General features: G+C 41.8%; 2 protein-coding genes across 7 annotated transcripts in view; one reads left to right on the top strand and one right to left on the bottom strand.

Moving 5' to 3' along the window:
- Positions 1-27029, bottom strand: part of MED12L (mediator complex subunit 12L) — a 388873-nt gene that overhangs the window by 276661 nt on the left and 85183 nt on the right. For all 6 annotated transcript variants that reach the window (XM_033957964.1, XM_033957968.1, XM_033957967.1 and 3 more), the window contains 3 exons: positions 25495-25706; positions 23823-23927; positions 18508-18690 (listed from right to left, as the gene is read on the bottom strand). In XM_033957964.1, the coding sequence (XP_033813855.1) occupies positions 18508-18690; positions 23823-23927; positions 25495-25706 (500 nt within the window). The remainder of the gene's footprint in view (positions 1-18507; positions 18691-23822; positions 23928-25494; positions 25707-27029) is intronic.
- On the top strand, positions 7371-8608 carry GPR171 (G protein-coupled receptor 171). Its single transcript, XM_033957975.1, has one exon. It carries the CDS (start codon positions 7490-7492, stop codon positions 8450-8452), a length of 963 nt encoding a protein of 320 aa, XP_033813866.1. The 5' UTR covers positions 7371-7489; the 3' UTR covers positions 8453-8608.

Genomic DNA, 27029 nt, shown 5'->3' with positions numbered 1-27029 from the left:
CTACGACAAATGTCTTCTGATGACTCACTTGCCAGGGTCTCTTGCCCATTTGTCATTTTCTTCTTTCTCTATGCTAACCATCCATCTTCCATCTCTGTCCTCCCCTTCCAATTCCCTTCCCTCCCTCGGAGGTCTGGCAACTTTCCTATCTTTTGTCTCTATTCCCGTAGCTGCAGCAATGGACCCCACCATCCCAAGATCCACCATCTCTCCTTTTCTCAACTACCCTTTCATCCAGCATCTCTCCCTCCTTCCCCTCCACCCCAGGTTCCACCAGCACTCCCTTTCTCTTCCCAACTACCATCCTATCCAATATCTCTATTTCACCATCCCTCTACACCATCCCTTGTGTACAACTTTTCTCCCTTTCTGTTCCTTCCCTCCCTAAATCCCATTGTCCACAATCTCTCTCCCTCTCCTGTTTTTAGATAATTATTCCTTCTATTTCTCCCCCATCTCCCCTCTCCATGATCTCTCCCAAGTCCATTTCCCCCCTCCACCAAGTTCCTCTCTCCCATCCATCTTCTCCCCATCTCTCATTCTCCAGTCTACCAACTCCTCTAAGTCCATCTCTCCCTCTTCCCCAAGTCCATCTCCCCCAAATCCATCTTCCCCCCTCCACTAAGTTCCTCTCTCCCATCCATCTTCTCCCCATCTCTCCTTCTCCAGTCCACCAACTCCAAATCCATCTCCCATCTCCCCTCTCCCCCCAGCTGACTCCCAACACAGAAGCCCAGTATTTGGCTGGCAGAGTGTAACACTCGTGCATTATGGCACTTACCAAGAGCTCCAGGTGCTTTGCACAGCGGACAAATGCTTTTCCCATGAGCTGCAGAAGACGTGGCCTTACAAAGCTGAGTGAGAAGCATCTCCGCAGCATTTCCAATGCGCTCATGCCGCTTCTCATGAGCCCCTGCGTGCCACCACGTTACCCGGCGCTTGCACGTGTGCGGGGCTCTGGCCATCACGTGGCGGCCGATGAAAGGCCAGCCACTAGCAGGGCCCACCACTGAGCAGCAGCAGCAAGAGTGGGGGCATTTGCCGGACTCTGGAGGAAGCATGAGCATGCATGCGGGAAGATGAGGCGTGTGCATCTGCTGCCAGCCAACCAATTAAAAATCATCTTGCTGCCGCCGATCTGCACACAGAGGTCCGCTCGGCTTTCCCTCTGCCATCGGAGTCCTCGCTTCTGATGCAACTTCCGGTTTCACAAAACCAGAAATTACATTCGACAGAAGGATTCTGGTGGCTGAGGGAAAGCCGAGCGGACCTCTGTGTGCAGATCGGCGGCAGCAAGATGATTTTTAACTGGTTGGCTGGCAGCAGACAAATTGGTGAGTTTGATTTTTTTGCAAAAACAAATCGATTCGAATTGATTCACCAAAAGTGAATTGGTGAATCAGTTCAAATCGTGAATCAGGCAGCACTAGTCTCCACAGTCACACTGAACTCAGCCTAGACCCACCCAGCCACCCCTAGGCTCACATTACATATATAGACACACCCACCTATCACCCTCCACCTGTTGCCCAACCAACACAGAATAAAAGTAACTAAATTAAAAATATAATTCAATAACCTCAAAGCTATATCTTAAACGTATAATAATCTTACCCATCATGTGCTTTCCTATCCCAGTTATCAACCAGGGCAGATATGCTGACCCAAAAAGTCCCTCCCAACACTGCCCCCACAACCAGAGAGGAATCTCCTTTTCCTCATACACCCCCTCAACAAAAAACATATCTGTCACCCTCATGAAAGCCAGACTAGTAAATAGCAAAGACATCATACTAAAAGACCATGCAGATAAAAACTGGGACATATTCCTGACTACTAAAACCTGGCTTAAAGACAATGATAGTTACACCAGGTGTATGTCCCTTACATTAGTAGGCTCCAGTACACTGAAAAGTAGTAATAGCCATTACCTGCCCATAACAAATGGTTGTAGAGAAATATATAATGGTACTAGATCTCAAAGTGTGTCACATTAGGTTAAAAAATTGTATTGAAAAAATATGCACTGCCAAGGATAACTATGCAAATTGTAACCTGGAAAATCTAATTGCTTGCACTAGATCCCTACTTTGTGTCAAGTTAGGATACAACCTTATATCACAAACTTGTTCTGTATGTATTTATTATGGTTTACTGAGATTTGATTGCTTGTTTTTATTGCTATTCGAATTATTATTATGGAGATTTCGATTGCTTGTATTTTAGGGAAATTTTTTTTTTAAACTTTTGCTTTTACTCTTTTCTATTCTATTTTTAAATGGAGTTCCTTTCTTGATGAATGTGTATTATATATTGTACACCGCTTGGATCGTTTTTTAGGCTGTTATGCAGTATAGAAAGTTTTTAATAAACAAACAAATTATGTCAGATTGTAATCTGTCAACTATATGATATGTATGTCTAACCTGTAAGCCGTTCTGAGCTCTTTGGGGGCAACGGGATATAAAATGAATTAAATAAATAAATAAATACTATTCGGGGTGTGGAGTAGGTACTATGTTGAAATTTTTTTTGGGGGGGGTGACCCTTTAATAACTATTTTATAACTAACTATTGGCCCCTTTTACAAAGCCACAGCAGTGATGATCGCATGGCATTCAATTCCTACGGGCTGCGTAGTATTTGCCACGCTGGTGTTCTCACTACCATGGCTTTGTAAAAAGGGCCCTACATAAGGAGCATTTTCATATACAAGCAGGTTTAAAAAAAGAAAACAAGTATTTCCTGTCTGATGAAGTTTGAGAAAGGAAGTGGGTCTTTTGAATGGCTGCTTAGTTATTGGCAGACGACTTCATTATCTGTGCAAAGTTTGTTTTAGTATCTGTGGGTTACTTTCTGAGAAAAACAAACAAACCCTAATCTTGCTTAGTGATCAAATGCTCTCTTTCTGCAGCCTCTCTATTGCAACAAAGGGCATTTTGCTTCACTTTAACTGCAAACAGGCCCAGTTAATACAGCACATTGGCAGACCTCTATGCAAGAGCAACATTGCCACAGGGCTCCATGTCATCTAACACAAACTGAGCCAGTCCTGGTTTTCAACCCACTACTTTTAGTTAGTTAGTTATTTGGGTAGTTTTATATCCCATCCTCCCCAAAGAGCTCACAATGGGTAACAAGGCTGACCTACGCAATACATAGACAAATTATGAATTTACATGTGTTTTACAATAAGAGGTGTAGATTTTGAGTGCGCACTTATTTCTTTTTGGAACCTAGCAATTTAAAGTATGCACAAATCACTTATTTGCACATATAATTCTGAATTAACATGCATACAACCAATTTGCACATATAGGGGCAAATTCCATAAACAGTGTCCCAATTGTAGGAGTTCTACTGCTGTCTAACCAGCCAATTGGACACATGTTTAAAAAAATAAAATAAAAAAAAACCAAAACCACCCCGAGACAGGTTGCCTACCATTGTAGGCATCTTCACGAGCCTAGGGAGGCGTGTAGAGCAGCTTAAGCTTGCCCAAGGCAGTTTTGCCCGGAAGTGGCCTTAGGTGAGCTTAGGCGGCCCTAGGCATCTCACTAGGGCCACGATAGGCGCCTGAAATGTAGGCCAGCAAAATGCTGGCCTACATTTCAAATAGACGCAGCCACTGAACTGATCGCAGCAAGGGAATCTCCCTGCCGTGATCGGTTTATCGGCCAGTAGGAAGGATGCCCAATCCCTCTGCCACAAACCCCAAAACAATCCCCGGCAGGAGGGATGCCCAATCTCTCCTGCTGCAAACCCCAAAATAATCCCCAGTGCCTTCCAGCCGGGGCACTGGATTTAGTGTGCCGCCAGCCAGAAAGTTTGCGAGACACTGGCCTACAGGTTCAGCCCCTGGACTACAAGAGAGCTATAAATGAACGTAAGGGGCAACCGAATCTGTTAGATGTAGTAAACGCCAGAACTCTAGCAGTTCCAAGTTCCTATTAATTTGCTCCCTAAGTTGGGAAACCCTATATACCCCCCTATCCTGACTTGTTTGCAGTGTGTTGAAAGACTATCTATTCCTCAACAGATTTAAACAACTCTCAGCATACAAAGAAAACCTGATTAAATGAATCCATCACTGGAAAAAAGCAGCTGAATTCACATTATCATTTATACACTGACAAAAGTCGAATGGAAAGCAGCTATGTATTGGTGTTAAAAATAAATCAAAAGGCACAGCTGAAAGTGCAGAACTCTGAGGTACTCCTGTCAGTCACAGTTGATGTGAAAAAAAAAAAAAAAAAAAAGACTGCTTCCATGTTAATAATAATAACAGTTTATATACCGCAGGACCGTGAAGTTCTATGTGGTTTACACAAGATTAAAAGAAGGTACAAATTGATTGAACTTAAGAGGTGAAAGGTCAAGAGAACCGTTATTGAGGAGAATGAGATGCACGGGTCAACTGTCTAGATATTTCAGGAACAGATGTGTTTCTAGGCGCTTCCTGAATTCCTCACAAGTAGTGGGCGAGAGCAATTGTTCTAGATCTTTACCCCATAATGCTGCCTGATGTGAGAGAAGGTGTTCATGGTGTTTTTTCAGTTTACATCCTCTAACTGGGGGGGGAAACGAAGGTCGAATGTGAGCTTCTCTTGTGTCTGTTGGCTGAGAGGGAGAAAAGGTCAGTTATGTATTTAGGTCCGTATAGTACTTTAAAAGCAGAGGCAGGCGAACTTAAACTTTACGCGTGCTTCCATGGGCAGCCAATGCAACTGCCGGTAGTAAGGTGTCACGTGATCAAATTTCTTTAGCCCGAAGATTAGTCTGACCGCTGCATTTTGCATTAATTGTAAATGTTGCATATTCTTTTGGGAAATTGCTAAATAGGCGATGTTACAGTAATCAAGTTGACTTAGTACGAGGGATTGTACCAGGATTCTGAATGCTGACGTATCAAAATATGATTTAATGGATCTAAGTTTCCAGAGAGTGAAAAAACCCTTTCTGTACTGTACCTACATAATTCATGAATATGCATTGGATAGATTTTATATAATGGAGGCAGTGCATGCAAATCTCTCTCATGCACACTAATTGTCTCCCAGAACAGGTTTGGGAAACCGGTATTGATCCAAAAAAAGGCTCAAGTAAGTTGCAGATGATGTCTTTTTAATGGACTTAATATATCTAATCTAATCTTTTATTTCTGCGTCGCTCATACCTAGGTAGGCTCAAGGCGACTTATAGAGAGGGGAGAGGATGGAGAAGGGGGGGAGGGGAGGAATAAGAGAAGAGGAGGGTAGGAAGGGGTAGGGAGACGGGTGAAGGGGGAAGGAGGGGATACAGGTGATTAAGTGTCAAATAAATGAGTTTTCAGTTTTTTCCGGAATATGGCGTGGTTAGGTTCTGTTCCGGTCGTTTCAGTAAGGTTATTCCAAGTTTTTACATCTGTGAGCGGCAGATGCTGTGGTTTGACTTTCACCCTTACCTTTATCACCCTTTTTTTAAAAGTACTGTATATGGATAATAAATTACAATAAAACCTTGGATTGCAAGTATTTTGCAAGACAAGCAAAACATTTGATTAAATTTTAACTTGATATACAAGTAATGTCTTGCAATACAAGTACATACAGTATACACACATCACAACTGAGCCGATGGTTCTTCTCTCTCTGACGTTGCAGGAGTGTAGTGACTGTTCTAAATGAGCGAGGTCTTGCAATACAAGTACGTATAGTATTTTGAATTAAAGTTTGGGGGTTCTGGACCGAACCGTCTGAGTTTCCATTATTTCCTATGGGGAAATTCGCTTTGATATACGAGTGTTTTGGATTACAAGCATGTTTTCAGTGCGAATTATGCTCGCAAACCAAGGTTTTACTGTATATAAAAGCCCTGTACCCTCTCATTTTGACTTCATAACTCTTGACAAATTTGACGGATGGATACAGCTAGGTCACAAATGTATTGAAAGCAAACCACCAAAAAATTCAGCAAACCGCCAAATAACAATGAAAGGGAAATAATAATAATAATTATTTTATTTTATATACCGCCAAAGCCAAAAAGTTCTAGGCGGTTCACAACAATTAATACAATGCAAATCATTGAAAATCAACAAGTTATATAATCAAAAGCAAAAGAGAACTGTGGAAACAGCGTTCTCAATAACCAGGTTTATTGTTCAAAATTTAAAGTCTTCACAAGTAAAAGCGATGCATGCATTTGATACATCCAATTAATACACAGTAAAAAGTCTGTGGTATCGACCTGACATGGTCTGTGTTTTGATATTTTACAAACTTCTTCCGGGGTCTGTCTGGTTTAAGCCACAACAGGTAAAATTGCTACAAAGCATCCAAAATACTGGATCGCTATTGCCTGCATTTATCGCACAGTATTTTGGGTGCTTTTTGGCAATTTTACATGTTGTGGCTTAAACTGGACAGACCCCAGAAGAAGGTTGTCAAATACCGAAACACGGACCGTGTTGGGTCCATGAGTGTCAGGTCAAAAGCGCGCTGGGACAAAGGCGCGCCCAGACAATTGAGCGCAGTGCGGAGGCGCGCGCTGCTCAAAATTCATGTTTTTTAGGGCTCCGATAGGGGTGTGTGGGGGGAGAACCCACCCCACTTTACTTAATAGACATTGCGCCGCGTTGTTGGGGGCATTGTGGGGGGTGTGGGGGGTTGTAACCCCCCACATTTTACTGAAAACTTCACTTTTTCCCTATTTTTAGGGAAAAAGTCAAGTTTACAGTAAAATGTGGAGGGTTACAACCCCCCATAACGCCGGCGCGATGTCTATTAAGTAAAGTGGAGGGGGTTCCCCAACAAAACCCCCCGTCGGAGCCCCTAAAAACAGTAATTTTGAGGGGCGCACACCTCCGCGCTGCGCTCAATTGTCTGGGCGCGCCTTTGTCTTTCGCGCCGGTCTATGAACCGGGTCCATGGCACAGACTTTTTACTGTGTACTAATTGGATGTATCAAACACATGCATCGCTTTTACTTGTGAAGAATTCTCTTAATTTTGAACAATAAACCTGGTTATTGAGATCGCTGTTTCCACAGTTCTCTTTTGCTTTGAGTTATCACAAATGTATTGTAAATTTAAGAATAAAGGTATCACAGTTTGTTGACCTGTTTTTCTTCACACTGGTTCAACCACACTGTGTGTTATTTCTGATTCACGTCAAAAGTATGCCTGAATTGTTGCCAATGACAATTTTACCTGTTGTGGCTTAAACTGGAGAGACCCCAGAAGAAGGTTGCAAAAAACCAAAACACGGACCGTGTCGGGTCCATGCTCAAGAACTTAAAAAATAATTAAAAAGCAAACTTTTCATTAACACGATGCAGGTATTACTGCTTGCCCTCTAACTTCTAAATATTCCACAGTTTAGAGTATAGTTTTTGTCTCAAGAAGATAAATGTTAAACTTTCTTCAGAAAGCTAAAATTTTCCCCCATTAATTTTTTTATAGGTCTTGCTCATAAAAATCTCTCAACGTCTTTTCTATGTATTCGACAAGATGATGTCAGCATCTTCAAGCAACGTTTCACAATGCTCAGTCTATGGAGAAATGGAACCATTTCCATATTTCTACTACTTAGTTTTCCTGGTTGGATTTATTGGAAGTTGCTTTGCACTTTGGGCTTTTACTCATGGAGACAAGAGCCAAAAGTGCATAAGCACCTACCTTATTAACTTACTAACCGCCGACTTCTTATTGACCCTAGCCTTGCCATTTAAGATTGCCGTTGACTTGGGCATTGCTCCATGGAAACTGAAGATATTCCACTGCCAGGTCACCGCCTGCATTATCTACATTAATATGTATTTATCAATTACGTTTCTGGGATTTGTCAGCATGGACCGCTGCCTTCAGATAATAAACAGTTCCAAATTTTATCAAATACAAAAGCGTGGATTTGCCAGAATGATATCTACAGTGGTGTGGGCGCTCATTCTTCTTCTCATGGTTCCAAACATGCTAATTCCCATCAAAAGTATTACAGAAAAACCAACTGTGGGTTGCATGGAATTCAAACAGAAGTTTGGACGAGACTGGCATGTGTTGACTAACTTCATAAGCATTGCTATATTTTTTAACTTCTCCGCTGTGATATTAGTTTCAAATTTTCTGGCTATCAAACAACTGTACAAACATAAAGATACAGATGATTACCAAAATACAAAACGAGCTCTAGTGAATATCCTATTAGTGACTGCAGGGTACATCGTATGTTTCTTACCTTATCACATTGTTCGCATTCCATATACTTTAAGCCAGAGTGATGTGATTACAGACTGTGCTTTGAAACAGTACCTCTTTAAAGCAAAGGAGACTACCTTGTTGCTCTCCGTGTCAAACCTATGTTTTGACCCTCTTTTATATTTTTACCTCTCTAAACCATTCAGATCAAATTTAATTAGGACATTCACAGCACAGAAGAAAGTAGGACAGAGGGACACAGAAGGACTAGATTTATAAAGCACGATGGGCGAGATACTGTATATAAATACTGTGCTGCATTCATAGTAAATTAAAATAAATACAGAAACGTTCTAGAGAAGATCTTTTTTGCCAGGAATTTTGTTGCATTTAGTATCATTACCAGGTCTGTAAAAATTGCAAAACCATAACTTCATATCTGAAGCACGGTCAATAAGAGAAAAAAAAAAGCTTGCTTATCATTCCACAAACATGAGTACAGGAAGCCAGAAGAATAAACCATCACAGACTTTCAGCTACAGCAATTGCACATCGCATGGAAGACCATTTTGATCGAAAACATTCCACAGTGATTCATCTCTATAGCAAATGAAGCCACGGCCAGCAAGGTATGTAGCACATTATGACATTCAAAATATCCAATAAAATACCCTAAACACTCTGTGACCAAGTCGCTTGTACTTGTAAATGAGATGTTCTATGGGAATTGTTAAAGGTCATCAATGATGTAAATACACAGAAGCAACATCCATTATATATGTTTGTCTGGGTTTTGGAAAGCCCCGATGAGTTCCAGCCGCATCTGGAGGGCATCTGAACATGCGCGGATGACATCACACACAGCCACACATGTTCTAGCCGCTCCAGACGCAGCCAGAGCTTGTCAGGGAAGAAGAGGGGAGGTTTGTGGGGGCAGGGCTGAAGGTTGAACTGGGAGGGACTGGGCGGAGCCAAAGGCAGAACTAAGTGGGGCTGGCGGTGGAACAGGGCAGGGCCATGTATCTGGATTTTTGTGGCCCGAAAAATGGTAACCCTAACTGTGACAGACTTAACAGTCAGCTGGTACCACTGTTCCCTCTAAGCCAGTGGTCTCAAACTCACAGCCCACCAGGTACTATTTTGAGTCCCTCGTATGTAAAATAAAATAGTTTCTTGATCATGTCTCTTTAGCTAGAAATTATTATTATTATTATTATTACTAAGACTTAGCCAAAAGGAAAGATTTATAAACTATAAATAGTTTTACCTCATGCAAAATTGTAATTTCATTAACTATTTTTTCTGAGGCCCTCCAAGTACCCACAAATCCAAAATGTGGCCCTGCAAAGGGTTTGAGTTTGAGATCACTGCTCTGAGCTGACCAAGAAAGCTGACCAGGAACCCTCCATGTGGAACATGCTGTTTCATCATCACATTTTCAATAGTGAGGGACAGGCAAGCTCTTCAGGATTTTAGGGAACCTGCCTGTCCCTAGAAATTGAACACACAATATACCGCCGCCTTGTACTGCCTACAATGCATTTGGAGAACTTCCACTCAGCTTAGAAGAACCGAGGCATGTACCTATTTTTTTTTTCCTAAATAATGGTAGCTTTACTGTGCAAACATTTTTGAATGTGCGAACATGCTAAAATGTTTAACTTCTTCAAACCCACAATGTTAGCTAGAATTGATTTTTCTAGTCAATCTAGCAACCTTTACAAAACATTTTCCTTAGACCCTCAGCGCCACCACTCAGAACTCAATATTTCTCATTGTTCTGAGCTTTACGTGTCTCTTCGTCATCAGATCTGTGCAAATGTTGGATTAAAAAGTTTAACTTCAACATGTTTAAAAATAATCTCATTCCACATGGCATATAAACATAGATAGTAGCAACAAATAAAGCAGTATAATTTCATGTTGAAATTCCAAGTGGTTGCTGAGAAAAACAGCAAACAACTCTAGAGGATTACTTTCTTTTGCTTTACCCTGCAGAATGAGGGAAGAAAATATTGGCAAAACAAAATACAAGAGACTCTTCAAATGAATGTTTCCAAGTTTTATATTAAATAATATTTATATATCAGTAAATCATGCATGTATAGAATGAAAAAGCCAAATGTACACACTATCCTAACTGGCCTGAAAAATTTGTTCTGTTTTACAACACTTAACCCAAAAAATAAAATGACTTTTCTATGATGCTGCTGAAAGAGCACTCACCCGCATACTCGTACTTATTAGTGAAGAGGCACGCGATGGAATGTAAAATAAATGCTATTCTAAAGCCTAACCATTTTCGTAAGAGGATAAAAGGTTCAGTCTATCACTTTACACCTAAATGAGCAAAATAAAAATGCTTACTTAAAATACTTACTGCTTCACTATTAAAATACTTACACCAGAGTAAGCATTTTAATACTGAAGCAGTTTAAGTGCAATATGCTACTTTTGGTTCTTATTACTGTACTGCATTGTTGTAACTTTGGGCGAGTTATCATCTTAGGTATCTTCTCTCTGAAGAAAGATCTGCCAACCTTTAACAGTCTAAAAGCAGCTACATGCAGTATCAATAATCACGCCAGGTCACAAGCCTTCTGAAACTGCAGCAAAAACAAGTTTCATCTGAGGATGCTAGTACACGCACTAAGGGCCCAATTCTATAAATGGCGATTAACTTAGTAGGTGCCTGGGAAAACGGCACCTATCATATGTCAATCAAAGTTAGGCCCATGTTATTGATGTCGACTTTATTTGTATAAGAGAGTAAATAAAACCATCCATAACTTGATATATTATAATTACGCCTATACTGAAAGACCCCAAAGGTCCAACAAATAACCCATCAAATTACAGACCAATCGCTTCTATCCCAACATACATCAAAATAATAGAAGGACTAGTCGCACAACAACTGTCCATGTACCTAGAAGCCCACAACATCCTACATCCATCCCAATCCGGATTCAGAACCAACCACAGTACAGAAACTCTTCTGGTATCTCTACTAGACATAGCTCGAAGTCACCTCAGCCAAGGAAAAAGACTGCTAATCATCCAATTTGATCTCTCAGCTGCATTCGATCTAGTGGACCACTCCATACTTCTCCAAATACTAGACGCAATAGGAATATCAGGTAAAGTTCATAACTGGTTTCAAGGCTTCCTTAAAACTAGAACATACAGAGTCAAATCAAAAGACATTCTATCTGAACCATGGTCCAATCCATGCGGAGTACCACAAGGTTCTCCCCTCTCTCCCACACTTTTCAACCTATTCATAGCTTCCCTAGGCACCACCCTGGATGCCCTAAATATTACTTCTTTCAGCTATGCGGACGACATAACCATCCTCCTCCCATTCGACATAAACAACCCAATCTCCTCAGAACACCTGAAAACTACATTGGAAACAGTGGAAAAATGGATGACAGATCACAAGTTGAAGCTGAATTCCGACAAAACTAAATTCTTATTACTAGAGAAGGACAAAAAACCATCCCTAACAGAACTGGAAGTAAACTCAATCAAGTACCCTATACAAAGCGCCCTCAAAATCCTAGGTATACATTTAGACAGACGCTGCACAATGCAAACACAAATCCAAAAAATCACCCAAAAAGCATTCTTCACAATGCGAAATCTAAGAAAAATCAGAAAATTCTTTAATAAAGAGCAATTCAGGATCATTGTCCAATCCCTTGTGCTAAGTATTGTAGACTATTGCAACAGCCTCTACTTACCTTGCACGACCAACACAATAAAAAAACTACAGACCATCCAGAACACAGCCCTCAGACTCATATACTCACTCAGCAAACACGACCACATTACCAATGCATACCTTGAATCCCACTGGCTACCAATAAAAGCAAGAACACAATTCAAACTCTACTGTCTCATTTTCAAAGTAACCCACGGCACGGCACCCAGTTACCTAAATAACCGTTTTCACCACTACCTCCCACCAAGAAGAAGGAGAACACAGAACCTTTTCACCTACCCACCACTCAACGGTACTCGTCGTAAGAAACTTTACGACAACCTCCTGGGGACACAGGCAGCTAAAATAGACTCTGACATCTCAAAATTACTGACCAAAACAACAGACATAAAAGAGTTCCGCAAAGAAATAAAAACATTACTGTTCAAAAAATATCTCCCATCACTCTAACCGCCACTCAATGACCTCCCAATCAACGACTTCGGAAATACCCACCTATATTATCTTTTTATCTGCGATCTAGAATGTACTGTAATTCTGCTACACTACACCCGATTCAACCGATCGAGTTAACATGTATTATGTTAAATGCATTATCTTCCGTTATATGTATTATCTTCTGTAACAAGTATTATCTTCTGTGAAATTGTAGTATCATATCTCATTACTGTTCCTGTAACTTACTCTTATCCTGAAATGTAACTCTACTGGAATATCCCAGATATTTCTATATTGTAATCCGCCTAGAACCGCAAGGCACAGGTGGAATAGAAATCCCTAATGTAATGTAATGTAATAGAGTGAAGAGGACCCAACATGGTCCGTGTTTCGACCTAAATGTCTTCCTCAGGGGTCCCAATGGAGTCTCTTCAAGAGTGTGCGGATATGAAAAAAACTACACCTGAGCGTTTCCAGAGGAAAAGCATTCACCCACACTTGGACGTAGGTTTTTCATATCCACACACCCTTGAAGAGACCTCACTGGGAGTCCTGAGGAAGACATTTAGGTCGAAACACGAACCATGTTGGGTCCTCTTCACTATTTCAACTTGTGGATGGATTTATTGACTCTTTTATACAAATAAGGTTGGCATCAGTAACATCGGTCTCCACAGTCTTTTGTTTTGGATTTTCGTCTATGGGTCAACTCCTTGGTTGAATCAAAGTTAGGCATCATTTGTAGAATCGCGCCTGCCAGCGCCCAAGTCAGTTTAGACACTGGTATATTAGGCCATGGTTTCCTTGACCTAATGTACTGGCTCCTAACTTAATCCATAACCAAACTCCGCCTCTGGCCTACTTTTTGGGTTGGTGTCGTTATTCACCTACCACAAGGGGTAGGCACCTGCCGAGTTAGGTGCCTACCTGCCAATTAATTTTTTTTATGAATTTTTAATTGGCTTTTAAAGATGCTTTTAATTAACAGTGCCGATTAATCCAATTTAAAAAATTAAGTTAGGCACCCAAAACTGGCAGCGCCTTACCGATTTAGGCAAATAACTTAGGCACTGTTTATAGAAGCGGGCCCTAAGTGGCACTCTTGTACAGCACCAGCACTACCTTTTATTCCAATCCCACACTATTTTGTGCTTTGCATTTTTCAGCAGGATGTGAGCTGGAACACTCCTTTGTTCCCCCTGTTGGATGTGGACTGCACATGGTATTGTTTCCAGTCTGTCTTCCTATGTCTCATGTTTGATAACCATCACACACAGAATGCAGCTATGTAAGATTGCATTGCTGTCTTTGATTTTAACCTCTTCGCTGACTTTGACTGTAACCGCTTCGCTGATTGTCCAGCGCTTCTTGCTGTAAACCGCCTCGAACTTCTATGGCTTTGGCGGTATATAAGAATAAATTATTATTATTATTATTACTACTAAGGAGGAACCATTCAATGCTGCTACAGCCTTTGTGAACTCTACTTATAGTAACATAGTAACATAGTAGATGACGGCAGATAAAGACCCGAATGGTCCATCCAGTCTGCCCAACCTGATTCAATTTAAATTTTTTAAATTTTTAAATTTTTTCTTCTTAGCTTTACCCAGTACTGTGCTTGGGTTCCAACTGCCGAAATCTCTGTTAAGACTTACTCCAGCCCATCTACACCCTCCCAGCCATTGAAGCCCTCCCCAGCCCATCCTCCACCAAACGGCCATATACAGACACAGACCGTGCAAGTCTGCCCAGTACTGGCCTTAGTTCAATATTTAATCTTATTTTCTGATTCTAGATCCTTTGTGTTCATCCCACGCTTTTTTGAACTCAGTCACAGTTTTACTCTCAACCACCTCTCTTGGGAGCGCATTCCAGGCATCCACCACCCTCTCCATAAAGTAGAATTTCCTAACATTGCCTTTGAATCTACCACCCCTCAACCTCAAATTATGTCCTCTGGTTTTACCATTTTCCTTTCTCTGAAAAAGATTTTGTTCTACGTTAATACCCTTCAAGTATTTGAACGTCTGAATCATATCTCCCCTGTCTCTCCTTTCCTCTAGGGTATACATATTCAGGGCTTCCAGTCTCTCCTCATACGTCTTCTGGCGCAAGCCTCCTATCATTTTCGTCACTCTCCTCTGGACTGCCTCAAGTCTTCTTACGTCCTTCGCCAGATACGGTCTCCAAAATTGAACACAATACTCCAAGTGGGGCCTTACCAATGACCTGTACAGGGGCATCAACACCTTCTTCCTTCTACTGACTACGCCTCTCTTTATACAGCCCAGCATCCTTCTGGCAGCAGCCACTGCCTTGTCACACTGTTTTTTCACCTTTAGATCTTCGGACACTATCACTAGCTCCTGATTGTGGGACAGTATACGCCTCAATTCTAGCCACAGCTCCTCATGGCAGGGTAATGAACTCTTTACTGTCTACTGCAGCTACAGTTAAAAGGAAGGAGTGGCCTCGTGGTTAGAGCTACAGCCTGAGGTTGTGGGTTCAAATCCAGCACTGCTCCTTGTGACCCTGAGCAAATCACTCAATTCTCCATTGCCCCAGGTACGTTAGATAGATTGTGAGCCTACCAGGACAGATAGGGAAAATGCTTGGGTGCCTGAAAATGCTTGAGTGCTTAGATAACTTTGATAGGTGGTATATAAATACCTAAATAAATAAGTAAAAATAAATTTTTTCCCTAAGCAGTGATTAACTTTGCTTGAGGCTCCCAGTGTCCCTGCTGCAGTTTTACTATTGTTGGGCCTTGGACGAGGAGATCTAGGAAGTACCAAGGTCCATCCAGCAGTGCCACAAAGAGACCAATCTTCAGCTTCTCCAGCACACTGAGCAGCATCCAAAGATCTGCATCGCCAGCCTCCAGCACAATTTCCTCCCCCACAGCAGCAACAGCTCAGGGGCAGCCTATCTTCCCACAGCTAGCTGTCCTTGATTTTGGAGTTCAGGCCAGTGCGCTGTTTCTGGCTGCCTCACAATGGAGCGGGCATTAACACCCAAAATCATGTGGTTTGGAGCGCTTGGGCAGACAAATATGATCCTCTTCGCATAAGAGATCCCAAGCCTCACCAATCTCTCCCTCACTGCATGCTGTGTCAGATGGACATGGGTCGCTTTTGCGGAGGGATGGGGACTTGCAACGGAAGTGGTGCCGTGAGCAGGGTGTACTCATATGTTGGCAAAGAGATAATGCTCACATAGCTGCCAGCAGCAAAACATAAGCAGTAACGGCTTCAGGATAAGCTGGGCCGAGTACTAGAGATTCCAATAAATTCCCCCTCCTGACACTCAATCTTCTCCCTGCATTTATTCTATTTATTTTTAACTTATTCTTTTTTTAAAAAAAGGAAAGGGGATTAAGCCAATAACTTCTTTTAAACACTAGGATTTGCTGTTCGCTATTAATCACTATGTTTTAGAACAGTGATATTTCAAGCATTTTGCTTTGAGAAGGCTCAGCTTTTCTAAGACTCTTAAATACACATACACACACTAAAACCTGCAGTAAGTTTATTTTTCACAATTACCATACGTTCCCCAAACTATATATGAAAGGTAAGGGAAAAAAAATCATCTAACGTAAACCTCAGCAAAGATATTAACTCCAACCCAATATCTTTTTTTTAATGGAAAATAACCACAGAGAATGTAAAATATATTTACATGGTTACAAGCCATAAAACTTCCCAAAATTCAGCTAAAAATAGAAATGTACACTCTTCTGTGTGGATCTTGAAACACTGCTATTTCTGTGGCACCATACCTGGATAATATGTCTCCTTTTATAATAAAAATTTGCATTTTTTAAAACAAATTCTTTAGAATTGTACATTCCAAAATCATCAACTCTAACTGGGTGGGTCAAGAGTACTACGGTCAACTGATCAACATTTACTGTTTGTCCCTTCTTTAAAAGTTATTAATACACGGCGTCAATCTATCTTCTCAGTTACGGCTCCTCAAGCTTGGGAATTCCCTTCCAATTTATTTAAGAGAGGAAAGGGTTTTGGATAAATTTAAGAGTAAACTTAAGGGCTTTCTTTTTAAAGATGCATTCAAGGATTAAATGAATTGCCTATGCCTTTAATTCTTCCTTATATTATAATGAATGTCTCTCCCCTCTCCCAATGTGTTATTTACCTTAATCGTTACTTTTGAATTGAATTGTACTTCTTCTCTTAACTTTCCCTCTTTTTGACCTTGTACGTACTTATTGAATTTTAATATGTTTAATAATAGTTTTGTTAGTTATGGTATGTCATGTTATGTATTTATTGAAATTTTAATATGTTTAGTAATAATTTTGTTAGTCATGTTTGTTTCCCTCGATTTTGTAATTTTTAACTGTACATCGCTTAGAATTTGGAATAGGCGATTAATCAAAACTTATAATAAACTTGGAAACTTGGGTCAAAGGTTTGCCCATGCTACTTCCATTATTTTTAACCACTCTTTGAAGTCATAGCTAACGCTTCACCATTCAACCACCACTGACTGAAGAAGTTATTGCTTGTGAAGGTCTACAGTGGTTTACATCTGTAGATTGAAGCAGTGTTGAATTTACCGATTCTAACATGGTGAAATGCCTTATTTTCTACTCTACTTGAAAAGGTTATTTCCCACAAAAACAATGTAGACATAGCAAGTGACAAACTATGTCCCAGAAAGTGTTACACTAAAATAGAAAAATGCTGTAGAAAGGTGAGAATTAATTCAGAGGCTGCTGGGAAACTGTAGGGTTTGCAAATAGTGAAATTGAAACCTCACAATGCACAAAATGGTAAGGCTTGAATAGATCAGTGAGATATTCTGATAACATTAGCACCAACACGAAATGCGACATCATTTAGGACTCCTTTTACAAAGGCGCGTTAGGGCCTTAACGTGCGGAATAGCGTGCGCTAAAATGCCCCGTGCGCTAGCCGCTACCGCCTCCTCTTGAGCAGGCGGCAGTTTTTTGGCTAGCGCACACTAATCCGATGCTTGCGCTAAAAATGCTAGCGCACCTTCGTAAAAGGAACCATTAGTGTAAGTAGATACACATTGAATGCAACAACTGGCTTTGGCTTGAGATATGGAAATCCAAAGAACAAACACATATTTGTCATTAGCCTTCTGTATTAGTCATCCAACAAGGACATTTCCAAAATGAATAAGTCAAATTTTGTCCCTCTGCAATAATTACATCAATTGTGCCCTATTGTTCCACCCAGTCCCCCCAAAATTAGGGATGTGCTTTCTTTATACACCCCCCCCTTTCACTGCTGCCTAAGCATCCCTTAAAAAAAAAAAGAAAGAAAGAAAGGTTCCTGCAGGGATTGTTCCCCCCAGTTCACCAACTGTCCCTAGGGGTCGTCATATGGCAGAAGCAACTCCCAATATTCCTGCTTTGCTGATGCCATATTCCAAAATTGCACTGGCTGACCTAAGAGGGCAGTGGTAGCTGTGGTTTTAATGTGAATTATCATAACATAGCACACATTAACACTAAGAATACACACACACACAAAAAAAAAAAAAAAATTGAAAGAGTTTAGTCCTAGAAAACACAGGCTGCTAACTCATTTATACTGGAGAAAACCTGATGCTGTGTCTTTGGCTTGAAAATCACAGCCATGGTCCACACACTGTATGGGAAAATTGTTAGTAATGCTACAAGCTTAGTTAAATCAGTTATGGGCTTTTTATACCCAGATATTTAATATCAGGCTGTATACAAATACTGGTACTATCCAAGTATAACGTAGCCATTGGCACTTATTCAAGTACCAATGATATTAAGATTGTCCTAAATTTATCTGGGTACCAATCTGATTTACCAATCTTAACTTTTATCTGGATAGTTACACTGCTAGGGTATGGAATATTTGGCACTAAACTGGTAATGCCCGGCTCTACACAGACTCCACCCCTGAACCATTCTGGAACGCCCCGAAGAGCGCCAAGGCTGTCTGACTAGATTTTCAGCAACACTGTGTCACTGAAAATCCAAGTATGACCCCCGTGAGGAGGGTTTATCTAGTAGGAGATGCGCCTTTCCAGGAAAGGCTTGCTGAGGATCGGGCCTTATGAATTTAATGAAAGATATGATTTTAAGAACCAAATAAAACAACAACACAGTCTGTAAATGCTAAGCATGTTTACTCACCAGCGGTACGGGGAAGTGTGCTGCATACTGTAAGTGACGCAGGAGGTCATAATTAGATGGAAAAATTAATTCTTTCTGCTTTTCCCTTTTAGCTGATTTTTCACCATTGTTGGAGATCCCGCTATCCAGAGCGAGGCTCACATTCTCACATGGAAGACAATCCCCAGGCATTGGAGAAAAAATCTAAGAGAGGCAAAACAGATATATTTTTACATGCACATTCTTTCGGGTTTTCAGGATTACCACAATGAATATCAATGAGTTTGGAGACCCATTGTATTCAAACCTATGTAAGCTAATTTATGCATACATTATGCATATTCATTGTAGTAATCCTGAAAATGTAACCAGTTTGAAATGCCTCCAGGAGCAGGGTTGAGAAGCACTGTCCTAAGCCATACTGCCATAACGCACAAAAACTAAGTCCTAAGGTTCCAAGCAAATATATCATAATTAGCACTATTTGCGGTTCATAGACAGTAACGCGGAAGACAAAAGCGCGCGTCGATAAATGAGCGCAAGACAGAGGCGCGAAGAAAAAGACTGTTTTTAGAGGCTGCGATGGGGGTTTTTGATGGGGAGCCCCCCCACTTTACTTAATACAGATCGCGGCGGCGTTGTGGGGGGTTTGGGGGGTTGTAACCCCCCACATTTTAGTGAAAATGTAACTTTTTCCCCGAAAACAGGGAAAAAGTTAAGTTTTCCGTAAAATGTGGGGGGTTACAACCCCCCCAAACCCCCCACAACGCGGCGCGATCTGTATAAAGTAGAGTGGGGGATTTCCCCCCCTAAACCTCCTGTCGTAGCCCCTAAAAACAAGTCTTTTTCTTCGGCGCGCACCTCCGCGCTGCGCTCAGTTGTCTGCTCGCGCCTTTGTCCCAGCGCGCTTTTGACCTGACACCCTATTTGCTTTGAAGGGACAACTTCCTGTTTAAGCCATCGTTTGAGTACAACATGGTTGACAAAAGTTTTGGAAATTACTACTGCACAGATAGATGCTTCATGCTAAAATTTTGAAGTGACCAGAAAATTGCTACCTTAAAAGCTATCAGATTGACTACATTAAATTTATTCAGTTTGCCTGCTTGCTTCTGCTGTTTCACCCACCTCAACACTTGATACAGGAGCAAGGGATGGGGAAGAGAAAAAGGAGATACTGGAGTGCTAGGTATGAGGGACTTTAGCAGAGATGCCCGACTACAAGGGAAGGGAGGGAAAAGAGGAAGGGAGATTGTTGATCTATGAAGAAAGAGGGGACAAGAAGATACTGGACAATAAGAGACAGAGAAGGCAAGACATTGGACTGTGAGGGATGGGGGGGTTCAAAGGGAGCAAAATTAAAAGGTTCACCTAGGGTGCCTTGTACCAGCCCTGAGCAGCAAAACTATGATAATTTATATATGCACAAGACCGGCAAAAACATGCAGTGAAAAAAAGATTATGAGAAAAACAGGTGACAAGGGGCTACTTAGGTATATCAAACTTGGAAAGCCAAAGATAAAAAAATATAATAATAATACAGAATAAGGGCCAGACAGAGTAGAGCTCCCTAAACATCAGGCTTGGTTAGGGCCTTATAGGAGTGGTAGGATTTAGGCATGACAGCCTAATGCACCTGTACAGTAACTCCCTTGGGTAACTTTAAATGAAGTGGAAATTACAGCCCTAATGGTTGTGTTATTGCTCGAAGAAACGAAAAGCTCTGTGGAGAATTGATTTCCAAGATGAAGACTTTTATTAAAAATACAACTTCGTAATCCACATAAAAACAACACAGACCCAATCCACGGTCCGTGTTTCGACAATACTTTCTTCCTTAGGGGTCCCTATGGGTTCTATGGAGAAACACGTGGATTATGAACAAATCCAAATGAGTGTGATACAGCAACTGCGGTGCGCTCAATCAGGCTTCCAAGAGGGTTTAGGTAAACTGCAGGGAGAGACCATAATTAAAACCCAAGACCAAGTGAGTAAGGGGAGACTAGAAGTTTAAAACAGCCCTGCACATTTTAGAAGCAATATGGTGGGTTATAAAACTTAGTAAAGGAAGAACTACTGGATGGTGAATTACAAATCTTTTAGAAATTTAGGCTGTAAGGGAGATAGCTAGTTTTGGCGGGCTGAAAATTGGAGTCCTTAAGGAATCTATAGGCTTTATAGGTGTGTTCTGTCTGAGGGGATACCACCTATAATCCAGAAGCAGGAAGTACGTTTATCCATCCACCCGTCCATATGCAAAGCTTCATTTGAACATGCGCAAAGGTTTGCGTAAAGAATGCTGACAGAGAAATTCAAGGTTGCAGCAGTGAAGAGAAGGAACCTCCTCCCACCACCACCAGCTAAAATATTCAAGTTTGCCCTAAAGAAGAGGAGATCTGAGTATAACAGCAGATCTACCATTGTCCCAGTAAGAGGTGACAACTAAGGTAAGTATCATGTCGGGAGGGGAGGGGAGGGACTAGACATTGGTGCCCAAAAGAAAAAGAAGGTACAGAAGAATCTTCACTCAACTGGGCCCCACGGCTCCCGAGGTTCTTCATGGTCCCACATCTCACCGCCCCTCTCTCCCCACCCCCTAGTCTGTTTTGGTTGTACCACAGAAAGGCAAAATACATTACCTATACCCTATATGTTCTTTATAGTGGTTGCCAACAGCAAGACTGATTCACTCAAGCTGCTTGCAGCCACCTCAGTCTTTTGCCAGATCCTATCCCCTCTGATGCAACTTCCTGCTTCCACATGAATGGAATACAGCAGAAGGAAGTCTCTGGGGTCCACAATGCAGGTAGGGTTACCAGATTTTTCCATGGAGAAACCCGGACACTTGGCCCCGCCCCATTATGCCCCCCAGTCCCGCCTTGATCCTCCCAAACCCTGCTCCATTCTGCCTCTAGCCCCATCCCTTCAAAGCCTTGTCTTTCATTTCCTACCAGCGGGCCACACTTGGAGGGCATGCTCATTGGCCCTCCAGACATGACAGGAAGATCAATAGTGTTAAGGAAGATTTAGGGAGTGAAAAGTATTTAAAAGAGAGGGAGGACAAGAGAGAGAGATACATACTAAATAATATGTGAACCCCCTCCCTCTTAAAAATGCTTCTGCTGTAAAAGCAGTGGTGGAGGATTTTTCAGGTGGTCACTGAGGTTTCAGTCTGTGGTTAGCACAGACTGAAGGGGAGCAGTAGCAGGCCCTTTTCCTGAAGGGGGGGAAAGGTTATATAAGACAATGTAAGAGAAAGTTCCTGGCCGAAAACCGAGGAAGATTCTCAGAGATGTTTTGGGAGGGAATTGACAAAGCCTGTGTACATAGTGCATACTAGAAGGGAATTGAAAGTGACCGGGGGGGGGGGGGGGGAAGGGGGAGGTGAAACCTTCTGATGGAACCAAAGTGTTTGTCTCCCGTGTTGAGTAAGCTGTAAATACTGGACTCTAAAGTGAGCTGGAAGTGACAGGGGGAAATTTATTGATGGAATCAGAGTGTCTGCCTTTCACCGAGAGAGTGTAAATAAAGACTGTTCCTGTATTAACTTCAAATAAAGTTCCAGTTTAGTTTACTAATACCTCAGGCCAAGCCGTCTTTTCATCAGAAAGAGAGTTGAGGAGTTTGAGTGGGGTGAGTGAAACCCCATAATTGCCCATCCTTGGGCCTACCAGGTCTGTCCGGCCTACGCCTAAGCTTGAGTGTGATCTGTGAGTCCATGAGGGACTGTAATCATCAATGCAAATGGAAGCTTCTTTTTGTGAGCCCTGGTGTTGGGTGGGTGACCCTCCTGACCCGATGAGCTGTCCGGAGCCCCATGCCGCATGGTGAGACTAGGGCTACAAATTGAAAGGACAGCAAGGCTGGAATGTGGCAGCAGAGAGGAGGGGAAGAGAGACGCTGCACTGTACCTAATTTCAGTTTGTTTTTCATCACCACACATTACTCTTCACTAGGGTTACCAGACATCTGGATTTCCCCTGTCTGTCTTCCTTTTTGACAGCGTCTGCACATGCGTAGATGGAACACGGTGATGTCACGCATATGCATGTGACATCATCGTGTCACACCAGCACATGAACAGATGCCCTCCCGACAAGTGAACAGGAGAGGGGGCGGGACCATGGGTCCAGATTTTTGTTCCTGAAAATCTGGTAACCCTACTCTTCACTTTGTTAACCAATATGTAAAAATAATGGAAAAAATATGCAAAATGCAGTATATGAGGAGAACAAGAGACACAGTAGAAAATGCAATGATTTCTTTATCCATCAAGTATCCTAAATGCTCTGTGCCCTTTCTAGTAAGCAGAAAGAATAACATATCCCCCCTAGCCCACAGCACTGGTTATTTTCAAGAAACTGCAAAGCAATCTCTCATAAAAATGAAGATCTATCTAGGGAAAGGGAATGGGGGCTTGTATACTGCCTTTTTGTGGCTTTGGCATTTCAATATCTATTCCTTCAAAAGACAAACTACATATTGCAGCCAATATCCTAATTCTTCTTCATGCTAAGGCATGGAATGAGTTTTTTTTCACTTTCTTTTTTTTTTTTTTCATAGAATATAACCAGAGAGAATGTAAAATATATTTCCCAAAATTCAGCTACAAATAGAAGTGTACACTCTGTGCAGTTCATTTATCTAGAAAACGGGCATCTGCAATTACTCATTTTTAAGCCTGTCGTTGGGGGAACTCATCAGTCTGTGTGCATGGCGAGAGAAATTTTGGGAGATCTGGAGCACATTTGGGACACAGACCTTAAATAAATTGTTTTCCACTGCCCTTGAGGGTATCATTCAGCCTTCATATCTGATCCGACGGGTCCACTACACTCTCTTTCTGTGTGTAATGTGCTACTACATTTATAGGCATCTTATAAGGCCATTCAAACTGGTGAAACCAAACACACACCATGACAATAACAGCTACACCATCATCCAGCTACACCATCCGACCCAAACACTTAGGGCTCCTTTTACGAAGCCGTGGTAGCGGTTTAACACGTGTAATAGCGCACGCTAAACCGCCGGCCGCGCTAGCCGCTACCACCTCCTCTTGAGCAGATGGTAGTTTTTCGGCTAACGCGGGGGTAGCACGTGATTAAAAGTCGCACGCGTTAAAGCCGCTACCGCGGCTTCATAAAAGGAGCCCTTAGCTTAATGTTCAAAGAAGAAACCTTTATGGAACTTGACAATGTGATTTTGATAGCAGCCTTTTTAAAAAGATGATTGTTTAATATCAAATAAAATAGAAGGCATTGACCAATACAATTGGGTTTAAATTTTTTTTTTTTTTTTTTTTAAACCCTCCTAAAATGGATTCTTGAACTTACTGGAAAGTCAGAACTGAAGTCTGTTTTGAAGTCATTCTTATCTACATCATCAAAAATATTAGTAGTTCCTGAGTCAATGTCTAGGTGTTCTCCCATGCAATGTTCCTAGTAATAAGGGGAGAAAAAAAGAGAAACCAGTGCCACTGTCCAAAAACAGAAATTGCATCTTCCAATACAGAACATAGAATCAAAAATCCCACAAATCCAACATTGCAGAATACGGGATATTTTGAAAAGATGATATACAGTAACTTCCTCTTCTACCAGAAGACACTTCAAAAGTTAAAGACCATTCAACCCCAGAGTTCATTAGACTGACAGCAGTTAGATGCAGTCAATTAAAATTTTTAAAAAAGATTAAAACCTAACTCTTGAGCATATTATTTAAAAAATGTAATATGGTTCCAGCCATAAGGAACAATTTAACAAGGTGGTTCACGTTCTGCAGGAGTGAAAAAAAAAATTGGAGATGTTAACAAGGTAAAAATAAAAAATGGAGATTAAAAGCTCCAGTTCTTCTGTGAAAGCCTCTGGCCTGAATACTCTCATTTTTTCGTCAGATATTTAAAGACTGCTGCTCAGCAAAATAATACCCCCCCCCCCTTTTTATGAAGCCAATTAGGCCTTTTATTTTATTTTTTATTATCGCCAGTCGCAGCGGAATTCTCATAGGAATTCTATGTATGTCAGAGTTTTTTTTACCACCATAGCTGGTAATAAAAAAAAGCCTACTGCAGCTTCTTAAAAGGGGGGGGTTGCTTAATGAATTCCCCCCTTAATGTTTTACTGTAAACCACTGTGTATGGCAGTTCTTATGCAACCTAACAAACGGCAAGTCACTCCAATCCAAAATGTCCCATTATGCTAATTCATGCTCCCTAACACATGACCAAACATTTAAACAGTAAATCTGGATTTATAAGAACACACTCATGATAAAAGTAAGCAATAGGTTCACTGTTAAAATTTGGCTGTAACATTTCACCTTCCACTTTCCTCAAATAGTAAAGCATCAAATGGAAGTCCATTAAAAGGAAGGGGGTATTATTAAGGTGCAGTAAAAAGGACAGCTTCCATCACACCTTGAATGAGCACAAGAGAATTGCCAACCTGTGGTATTTCAGTACTGCAAGATGCCGACTCTCATGGCAAATGCATAACAATGTTTTGCAAACCACTTCCCACTTTCAGTAGTCAAGGAGCACTGGGCATCAAAGTGCTCTTGGACTGCTGCTTAAAGGGCCATTCAGCCGGCAACCAAACTCCTCTCATCTTCAATTCCAATCTTTATCAAACTCCCCAAAGACTCCTACAGCCCTCTAAGTTGGGGTTCGCTGTGGGGGGGAGGGGAACCGAGGATTAGTTAGGGTTGCCAACTGAATGGCCCTTTAAACAATGGCCCCAGAGCATCAAGCCACAGCTTTGTGGTTCAATGCCTCTAGGCAGTAAAATAACCCCAGCTTATTTTACAGACTACTACAAGTTGTGTTGGAGACCCTTTAAGTCACATTTAAGGGCAACACAGCTTGATAATTTCCATTCTAGCACATTCTCCGAGATACCAAACTCCCAAAAACATTGAGTCAGGACTCCTGGACAGTTTATCATCAATCGATAGATCGTTAACAAGCCCAACCTGAAATAAAAGACAGCTGGATATCATGCGCCCTACCTCCAGTTTAATATCATGGTCTTTTGCAAAGTCCTCCAGGTTTTCCCCACTGGGCGAACGAGCTCTGGTACTGGTGCTGACTGACAGGTCCCCACGTGATATCAAGGTGCACATGTAAGCATCATGTGAGAAAACATCATGTCGAATAAATTCACTAAATAGCAACACCAGATTCACAAACTCGGTCTTCTCGTATTCACTGCTGGGGTCAGCTAGCAACAAAACATAAAGAATCAGCTATTGAATACAAATTCTCTGCATGAATGCACACTGAGGACAATTCGGCACCTCAACGCCATATGCTGAGCACCAACTCTATGACGACATCTTGGCGTCAAGATTCCATTGGAGCAGGCTTAACCGGAGGACTGGGTGAGAATGTGGCCTGGGATGCCGGTGACTAAGGGCGCAAAAATACCCAGCCTCTGACCTCACCTGGTCTACGGATTAAGCCTTTTCTCCTTTCCCTCCCCCGTTGGGTTGGTTTCTTCCCCATTCCCACGAGTCTGGCTCTGTTACTTCACCTCTCTTACTTCCCTGCAATTTTATAAAGTTTATATTGGTTGCCCTGTCCCATCCATGCAAGCTCTGCCTTAACCACACAAGCCTCGAACACTTATGATTTCAAAGTGTTCGAGGCTTGTGCAGACAAGGACAGAGCTTAGGCATTATGACATCACAATCTGAGCTCTAGAATGTTGCTCTTATGATTTCAAAGTGTTCAAGGCTTGTGCAGATGAAGACATAGCTAGCAAGAATGGGGCATGGACAGGGACATAGCTCGCAGGGATGGGATGGGGATGGGAAAAATTTGTCCCCTGGCTTTTACCATAAGCATTCTTCAATTTGGTATCGATAAAATGAAAAGCAATTAGTGATTCTAAGCAGGTAACTAATCAGTAATCAATTACTTTCCTAAATGAGTAATTTAATTACTGTAATTATTCTAAGCTAAGAAGTAACTAGCACAAGACTGCTGTCTGGCACAAATTTGTGTGCTTAGCATATGATGGTGCCACCAATGGTGCAGCGAAGGAAGTTGGCACCTGGGGCACAGGCACCTAGCAACACTGCCCTATGGGCCCTCCCTATGTGCTCCTCACATCTGCCCCAAGATGGCCGTGCCCCCCAATACCTCTTCACATCTTTACCAGCAGCAAGCAGGTTGGATTACCCACTGTGCCTTCCTTCTAATGTTACTTCCTGGTCCCATGAGCAAGTGACACCCGAGTGAGGGATAAGGCCAGTGCAAGCAGCATGTAGGATATCATGATCACTGCTGGTGATGATATGAAGTAGTGGCAGGGGTGGGTGTCCTTCAGAATCCCATCCTCTGAGGTAGGCAGGAGGAAAAGGAGAGGTGCCAGCGCTCCCGCCAAGTCAATACCCAGGGCAGTCTGTCCTCCCTTGCTACACCACTGGGCCCCACCCATGCTCTGCCTGTGTGTACACTCCCTCATATGCTACCTTACAGGATGGTGCATACTGCATTCAGATAGATAAGTGCTGCTAATCTGAGCCAATCAGGGCCTTAG

The sequence above is a fragment of the Geotrypetes seraphini genome, chromosome 9 (assembly GCF_902459505.1).
Source record: "Geotrypetes seraphini chromosome 9, aGeoSer1.1, whole genome shotgun sequence".
NCBI classification, from domain to species: domain Eukaryota; kingdom Metazoa; phylum Chordata; class Amphibia; order Gymnophiona; family Dermophiidae; genus Geotrypetes; species Geotrypetes seraphini.
The sequence above is the reverse complement of the archived record's forward strand: the minus strand, read 5'-3'. Positions and strand labels throughout refer to the sequence as shown.